We start from the raw sequence: 9,223 nt of genomic DNA, 5'->3' as shown, positions 1-9,223 counted from the left end.
TTATTTATAATTATTAATTCTAAGAAGGCACAAAAGATTCACTAAAAAATGAAAGTTAAAAGACATCTCAAATAAAACAAACTACTATATCTTTAGTTAGTTCGATAACTGTATGAAATTTTTGCGTGTTAGATAAGATTCAAATTATTTCAATAAAATTCAACATAATGGTTGCTCCGTATAGTGTTTTTTAATCATTTTTTATTTTGATTTAAGTTGCTTTTTTAAACAGGTAGCACGCCTGCTAAATGTGATTGAAAATTGAGCCGCCTGAATTCAAAGCCGCTTTGGATGATACCCTTAGCGTAGTAATTCATTGAAATTAATTGAATTAAATTTTTTGCCAGGTGGCAAACCATCTCATGTTGCATATGCATATTGTTAAAATTAATTTAACCTTTCATATACATTGGATTTAATTTGTAAGCAAGTGGCAGCCCTGTTAAAAATAGTTTCAAACTATAACCTTATTAAACTTTTCAGTGTGACACCAATATTGTTAACAAAATATTTCAGTTACCTAATTCGATTGATACCCATATTGATACCCATATTGTAGTAATCATTTAACTTAATTGCATTTGATCTTTTAGCAGGTGGCAACTCTTTTGATGTTCTAACCTAAATATAAACCTTCTCCGCGGTGATATGAATACGTAGGTATCAATGTTTCCACAATCGGACCTCGATACCATGGAGTCTATCGATGTCAAACTTCAAGCAACTTTATTTTCGTTGTTTTGGTCGAAGACTTGGACATCCTCCCACTCTATTTACTTGATTTTAAACATTTGCAGTTTTAAATATTGTAACACTTCGTTTCTAAACATTTTGAGTTAAAATGTTCATAAAAATAATTTTGGCCGCCTAAATCGGTCAAATACCCCTATGTGCATGGTTAAAATTCTAAAAATTAAGAAGCTTCCTAATCACAATTAAACGACAAAATCAAAAACAGTTTTAGTGCACAAAACAAGCCAAATTTCTAAAAATTCTTTTTATTATTTTTAAGAAATTTTTAAACCGCTTTCCAAGTCCCAAATTTTTTTTATTTAATAAGGCTGTTTAAACAAAAATTAATAATTAAACGACAAAATGAAGCCGTTTTAATGCACAAAACAAGTCCCTTTTTTTTGAATAAGGCTCTTTAAACATCAAAACCAGTGATTTTGTCGTTTATTTTTTTTTTTGTTTAAACCGCCTTATTAAAAACAAAAATAAGGACTTGGAGAGGGGTTAAAAAATTTAATAAAAATAATAAAAGCAATTACATATTTTTTTGTTGCATAATTTGCCGTTTGGCTTCCATTGTGTACTACAACTGTTTTCGATTTTGTCGTTTAATTCTTTTTTGTTTAAACATACTTATATAAAAAAATAAGGACTTGGAAAGCTGTTTAAAAATTGGTTAAGAATAATAAAAACAATTAATTTTTTTGTTGAATAATTTGCCATTGAGCTTTTCTGCGCATTAAAACTGTTTCTGATTTTGTCGTTTATTTTTTTTTTTGTTTAAACAGCCTTATTAAATAAAAAAATTAGGGAATTGGAAAGCGGTTTAAAAATTGGTTAAAAATAATAAAAACCATTAATTTTTTGTGACATAATTTGCCGTTTGGCTTGTTTTGTGCACTAAAACCGTTTTTGATTTTGTCGTTTATTTGTGATAAGGAAGCTTCTTAATTCTTTGAATTTTAACCATGGTGATTATTGTTTGTTTAAATTTCAAAGTGGTACATAAAGCAATTTTATTATAATTTTTTTCTTCTAAAAATTATTGAACAATGAAAAAAAAATATTGCAAAAAAAATTAAAATATTTTTTTCAAAAGTAAACTAGCTCATCTTGGAACGGCAAAAAAACGGCAAATTTGGACATAAAGACTAGTGTGTTGTCTTTGAGTTCGTTGGAGGGGTGCTTCGCTAACTTTGTATAAAGTTAGCAAAACACCTTATATCTAAAAAAATACAAGAGCGACAAAATTATTTTTTCCACAACTAATTAACGGCAAAAAAAACGCCAAATTCATGGGTATACGCGACGTTTTTTTCTTCATGTTGTTTCGCTAACTTTATACATATACGAAATCGCCATTAGTTCTTATATCGGAATAGTATTTTAATAAACAACGTATGTCTTTGTGTTGAAGAATTGTTTTCTTAATAACAAAAACAAAAGAAATGAGTTAACGACATCAAATAGTTTTTGTTACTGCAAAAAAATGTGTGTTGTTTTATATGTATCTCTTTCGGCTTAACCGCCGCAATCGCGTGCTGTTGCTTTTTTCTGTGACGGCAAAAAGGGCGTAGCACCAAAATCACCTATTTCATTACAGATGGGCAAATAAAACCACCAGTATATTATACCTAACATCAATCTTAACTTGTTCATTAACCTTCACGTTAGTATCTACAGTAAGTGCAGTGTTAATAAGAAAAAAAACGCCTACTGAAAGATTTACTTTTGGCCGTTTACGCCTTTTTGGCAGTTATGCCGCAGTTACCACTTATAGATATTAAAAAAAAAAACCCGGGGGAAACCGGTTTGGAAAAACCGAATCAATCACCCTAGTGCCAATCCACTTACACTAACCAAACATTCATCTGAACCACTACTAAACTTTCAGTGTTTATATATACACAGGACTGTAACTGTCTGCTTGATCATAAACTAATTTTATATATAAATATTGGTGTTGGACAATATCGATACCAAAAGTACTCAGAACTCGATTCTCGAAAGGATCGACAGCACCCGATTTTTGAAAGTATCGATACTGAATACTCCAAAGAACTCAGTACTCACAAAAGAACTCGAAAGTACTCAGTACTCAAAAAAGGAGCTCGAAAGGAGCTCAGAACTTAAAAGAACTAGAAAGTACTCAGTACTCAAAAATACTCTGTTCCAATAATCGCTTTGATACACTTACTCAGGATCGATTCAAAGTACTCAGTATTAAGTGTCGAATAGACTTAAAAAGTACTGAGTTTTATTTACATTTAACGGTATTCAGAAATGATCGTACTCAATTTGCAGTTTCAATAATTTTGAAGTACAATACTTGTACCCAGTAAAGTTAGCCATTCATTTGACGTAATTTAGGATTCATATATTAATTTGAATAAAGTACTGCCAGCTTGTGAGATTTCTACACTAAGAATTGAAATGTTACCAACATATGTATATTTAAAGAAAGTACTCAGTACTCTGAAAAATACCCGATCCCTAAAAGTATCGATACTAAAGAACTCGATCCTCAAAAGTACTCGATACTTCCCAACACTTATAAATATGTATTGTATTTTGAAGTGAATTGTTGAAATACATGTGTTATTTATTTTTGTACCGGCAACAAAATATTAGAAAAATATTTCTAATACCATATTTTTCTTGTTTGTAGCGCATAATTTTGAATTTTGAGTGCATGAGATTCCAAGCCCTAGTGATTAGTATGGAAACATAAAACAAAATAAAGTAACACTAACAAAGTATATGCACAATGACAGTATGAATTAAAACAAACACATCATTTTGACATGAAGAATCACCGAGGCAAAAATCTCAGCTGCTTCCGTAACACCACCTCAAGGCGAATTCATACAAGCTGGTGTTGCCAGAAAATATGCAACTAATATTACAACCATTTGCAGTAGCAAGTAAAAACAGCGCTCTTCTAATGAAATTAAAAATTTTCTGATGCTGACCCTTCGAAATTTTCTGCTGGGATGTCCGTTACATCCTAGCCAATTTTATCCATACCGAGAGCAAAGATGTTTACACATAAATGAATTACAGAATGTCGAAGCCCCGGGTAAATAATGTTGCCACTCAAACTTTAGTTAAATCTAAACAGTATGTGAAATTGACGTGATTGACGATAAAATCTAACTCACGCACGTTTACGTCAGCTAAAATTTTAGTCACGCACGATCACGTAGGTCACGTGATTTTCTTTCAAACCCGTTCACGTTCGCGCGTGAAAAAGTGTGACACAATGTGTCACGTAGACAATCGCGTGTTTTCCCATTAACGCTGCGGTAAGAAGATCCCTGGACTCGGCACTCTTGTGACCATGTGTACAGACCAAATGTAGAAGGGCATGTCTCCACTTGGTGTAAAAAGCTGGCTCGAAGGACCAGTGCTGCCAGATGGATAAATTCGGTTTCATTTGGAGTATTTATTTCCCTTATGACGATGGGACCGTTTCGGAGAACAAATTACCATTTTGGCTCCACGTGGGGCTGCCTTTTATTTAAAAGGCCCCAATCTATGCAAGATAAATGAGGTTATCAGGTAAAAAGAGGATATATTTTCTTAAAAAAAAAAATACTTTCTACCTGCGCACCTTCGTCGCTTAGTTTCGCAAGTGCTCCAATTTAACATTGCCTAAATTACTTTAGGGATCCTGGCATGTCTTTTTTATATATTTACATTTGTATATGATTGAATAAATCACTTAAATGGTACATACCTTTGGCTTCGTCATCTGTGCTTACTGTGGCCGTGCCGCCGCTTCTAGCCGTGCCTGCACCCGCATCCGCTGATGCCGAATCTTTCGCATTATCGATATTTTTTTTTGATGAGGTCGACGTTGTAGTAATGCCACTCACTCTGGGTCGTCCACCGTCAAAAGCACGACCGGAAATACCAACGTTTCCTACCATACCACTAGCACTACATGCACTACCGCCTCCAGCAGATGAGGAAGACGAAGAGACAACTATTCGGTGTTGTGTTGGGGACTTTATTGCCACATTGCTCCAAGACGGTGCGAGCTTTAAAATATCCGTGGCGTCTACTGTATTACCTTGTAACTCCTTTTACGAGTATTTGATTACCAAGTTGTCAGTTTAATAAAAAATCGGTGTTGGTTGCGATTTTTCAGTGCAGTGACATCAATGAATTGTGGTTTCGAAAATATGAATTTGCATTTAAACATTTTTGTACACATGTGTACATACGTTTGCATAGCAAAATATTTTAAAAGTAACAAGAAGAAACAAATTTGATTAATAGTGTTGAATTCCACTGCTTGATAATATTTAAAAATAGATAACATAAAAAAGCTTTTAAATAAAAATAGTATTTCTCGGTCCCATAGAATTCGTTTTGATAACTTTTGATTTTGAAATTTTAGCAAAAGTCATTATAAACAATTTATGAGATTGAAAACGAAAAACGTGTAGCGCATGCAATACAAAGAATTAGAACTAATTGACAATAGTCAAACTACATAACATAGACCTAAAATTTCTACAGCGCAAGTACAAAATTTGAGATCGATTTTAAGCGATCGTTATTCATATACCCCCATATGTAAATACATACATATGTTACTTTTACTTTTCATATCTATTCAAGTCTGTTACATGCACCCAAGGCATAACAAGGTAGAAGTGATTTCGACATTTCTCTCTTTTGAACTGCGACTAAAATGTCAACTCTTAACCCTATACTATTCAAAATTTGAATTTTTTTAATATAAATTTTCAATTGTGAGCTGTGCGACTGATTTTAAATACATAATAAAATGAAAAGGAATTACGGGCGGTATGTTGTGTTTGACAAGAGCCAGGACAACAAACTTATTTTAAAACTCCGAAGTATCAATGCTTCATTAGGAGACTCTTCACGTGTGCGCGAAGACCATTTTAGTGCCAGTGACTTTATTTGTTGCCCATCGCCGCCGGGTATTTCTAAGCGGACGCGTTTGTTCCCAGGTGCAGGAATTATTATACCGAATATGAAGAGAAATTCTTCCACTCATATACATGGATAGACCAAATTTCAAATGGTGGTCTAACAAAACCTAAACCGGAATTCCTTGTTGACATAGAGAAATTGAAATTAACTTTTAATAAATTAAATGGAAAGGAAATTTCGAATTGCAAAAACTTAATAGCTGAATTATTGAAGTTAAGTTCTGATGTAAATTTAGAATAATCAAACCTTTTTTTAAATNTATTTTTTTTTGATGAGGTCGACGTTGTAGTAATGCCACTCACTCTGGGTCGTCCACCGTCAAAAGCACGACCGGAAATACCAACGTTTCCTACCATACCACTAGCACTACATGCACTACCGCCTCCAGCAGATGAGGAAGACGAAGAGACAACTATTCGGTGTTGTGTTGGGGACTTTATTGCCACATTGCTCCAAGACGGTGCGAGCTTTAAAATATCCGTGGCGTCTACTGTATTACCTTGTAACTCCTTTTACGAGTATTTGATTACCAAGTTGTCAGTTTAATAAAAAATCGGTGTTGGTTGCGATTTTTCAGTGCAGTGACATCAATGAATTGTGGTTTCGAAAATATGAATTTGCATTTAAACATTTTTGTACACATGTGTACATACGTTTGCATAGCAAAATATTTTAAAAGTAACAAGAAGAAACAAATTTGATTAATAGTGTTGAATTCCACTGCTTGATAATATTTAAAAATAGATAACATAAAAAAGCTTTTAAATAAAAATAGTATTTCTCGGTCCCATAGAATTCGTTTTGATAACTTTTGATTTTGAAATTTTAGCAAAAGTCATTATAAACAATTTATGAGATTGAAAACGAAAAACGTGTAGCGCATGCAATACAAAGAATTAGAACTAATTGACAATAGTCAAACTACATAACATAGACCTAAAATTTCTACAGCGCAAGTACAAAATTTGAGATCGATTTTAAGCGATCGTTATTCATATACCCCCATATGTAAATACATACATATGTTACTTTTACTTTTCATATCTATTCAAGTCTGTTACATGCACCCAAGGCATAACAAGGTAGAAGTGATTTCGACATTTCTCTCTTTTGAACTGCGACTAAAATGTCAACTCTTAACCCTATACTATTCAAAATTTGAATTTTTTTAATATAAATTTTCAATTGTGAGCTGTGCGACTGATTTTAAATACATAATAAAATGAAAAGGAATTACGGGCGGTATGTTGTGTTTGACAAGAGCCAGGACAACAAACTTATTTTAAAACTCCGAAGTATCAATGCTTCATTAGGAGACTCTTCACGTGTGCGCGAAGACCATTTTAGTGCCAGTGACTTTATTTGTTGCCCATCGCCGCCGGGTATTTCTAAGCGGACGCGTTTGTTCCCAGGTGCAGGAATTATTATACCGAATATGAAGAGAAAATCTTCCACTCATATACATGGATAGACCAAATTTCAAATGGTGGTCTAACAAAACCTAAACCGGAATTCCTTGTTGACATAGAGAAATTGAAATTAACTTTTAATAAATTAAATGGAAAGGAAATTTCGAATTGCAAAAACTTAATAGCTGAATTATTGAAGTTAAGTTCTGATGTAAATTTAGAATAATCAAACCTTTTTTTAAATGTCTATTATACTTTAGAATTAAGTATTTGAGTTAAAAAAATAAATGCTTAAAAACATTGGGCTAGTAAACGCAAGAAAATTGCTAAAATGGGTTTATAAATGAGTGTTTCACTTAGTGTGTAATTTTGTGTAAGTATGCATTTCCACATTTACATTAAAACGAAAAGACAATACCTAAAATGCAGCTGATTCTAATGAGATTTAAAAAATTTTCATATCTACAAAAACTTTCATTTCAAAGATATTGGCTCGCAGTTATAGTCAAAATAAAGTCGACTCTTAAGTTAAAAGCCGCTTTTTTTGACAGATATCCCATTGAAAGTTATGTCAAAAAGCTGCTTTTAACTTTAGGAGTCGACTTTATTTTGACTATAGTTATGGGCCGTTGAGTTTTATCAAATATGGTAAATGCATAACAAAGGGTTAATTTCTTGGTTTACATTTTTTGACATTACAGTCAGCTATGAGAGAGCTCGACTGAATTGTCACTTCTACCTTGTTGAATATGCCTTGCATGCGCACCATGCTTTTCATTTTCAATCTCATAAATTGTTTGTTATGACTTTTGCTGAAATTTCAAAATCAAAAATTATCAAAACATATTCTACGGGACTGAGAAATATTTTTTTCTAAAATTTAGTCCATTTATAAAAGCGTGGTATATTAAAAAGTTATTTTTTTATTTTATTTATTTTATACTTTTTGGTCTTGTCTGTATAAAATTTTGCAATAGATATTAAAATAATTCATCGATATTAAAAGACTGATGCACATAAATATATGTATGTACATACATAATTTAATTTCATTTAAAGAAATGGCGTGTCCTCCATTTCCGCTGTAGCGTATGTAGTTCATATTTTTATGCGCAATATATAACTACATCTACCTCTACAGTTTTGATGTGATACCTACCGCCGAGGTTGATATCAAGACTAGGTTGTATAGAAACTTTGACATAAATACCTTTGCTATATTTATAGTATAAATGGTGGTCTGGACATACAACATTGCAAGTTGATAAAAGCTTTGTCATAATAACGAAGTACTTATTTTAATAATTGACTACACTTACATTCATAAATATTTTATGTAATTATTTCAAACATATGAGTAAAAATTTGTGAAGTGGGCCACCATTTTTTCGAGGGTCGAGCTTTTTTGTGCAATTATCTGTTTATGCTTCACAACGATAAAAGAAAAATACAAATTTCACAATTTTTCGAAATTCGAATTATTTTGGAAGTAATAGCTATTAATATTTTGCGAAATTGTTTAGATTTCAATTGTTTTATCGCGATTGGTAATACCGATTCTGCTCATATTTTAAACGGTTGAGAATGATGGTGTTTTCGTTTTTTATTTGGCCATAAATTTGCCCTTGTGCACAAGGGTATTATAACATTGTTCACATAACGGTTGTTTGTAACAGGCAAACCGAATCGAGATAGATATAGACAAATGTGTACATAAATGATAAGAATGAGAAGAGAAATCGATTAATTTTCTTTTATCGTTGTGAAGCATAAACAGATAATTGCACAAGAAAAGCTCGACCCTAGAAAAAATGGTGGCCCACTTCACAAATTTTTAATCATGTGTATGTATGTATAGCTTTGAACTATTTTACAAACATGCCTAAATAAAACGTTGTTCATACACAGTAGCCAGCGTTCAAGATTGTTCTGGTGGCATATGTACATTAGGGTGGTCAAAAAATTCATGGATTTTTCTATATCGAAAAAAGTATACCCTTATTTTTTTATTTTGAAATTAAAAAATATGTAGAGGTCGCTCAAAGCGTTCAAAGTTTTCCATGTATTTTGTATGGGAAAAAATCAACAATTTTCAACGGTTTGCTTTTATG

At 32.3% G+C, this 9,223-nt stretch overlaps 1 protein-coding gene across 1 annotated transcript in view; it reads right to left on the bottom strand.

Annotated features, from left to right (window-relative positions):
• The window catches only part of wwk (anoctamin 8 white walker), a 499,833-nt gene that overhangs the window by 48,564 nt on the left and 442,046 nt on the right, over nucleotides 1-9,223 (bottom strand). The window contains exons 13-15 of the mRNA XM_017629247.1: nucleotides 5,950-6,212; nucleotides 5,772-5,823; nucleotides 4,472-4,817 (exon numbers count right to left, since the gene is read on the bottom strand). Of these exons, the coding sequence (XP_017484736.1) occupies nucleotides 4,472-4,817; nucleotides 5,772-5,823; nucleotides 5,950-6,212 (661 nt within the window). The remainder of the gene's footprint in view (nucleotides 1-4,471; nucleotides 4,818-5,771; nucleotides 5,824-5,949; nucleotides 6,213-9,223) is intronic.

This window comes from Rhagoletis zephyria, unplaced genomic scaffold, assembly GCF_001687245.7.
Source record: "Rhagoletis zephyria isolate East Lansing unplaced genomic scaffold, Rhagoletis_zephyria_1.1 Rzeph_scaffold_00080, whole genome shotgun sequence".
NCBI lineage: Eukaryota > Metazoa > Arthropoda > Insecta > Diptera > Tephritidae > Rhagoletis > Rhagoletis zephyria.
Note: the sequence above shows the minus strand (reverse complement) of the source record. Positions and strands in the feature narration are given on the sequence as shown.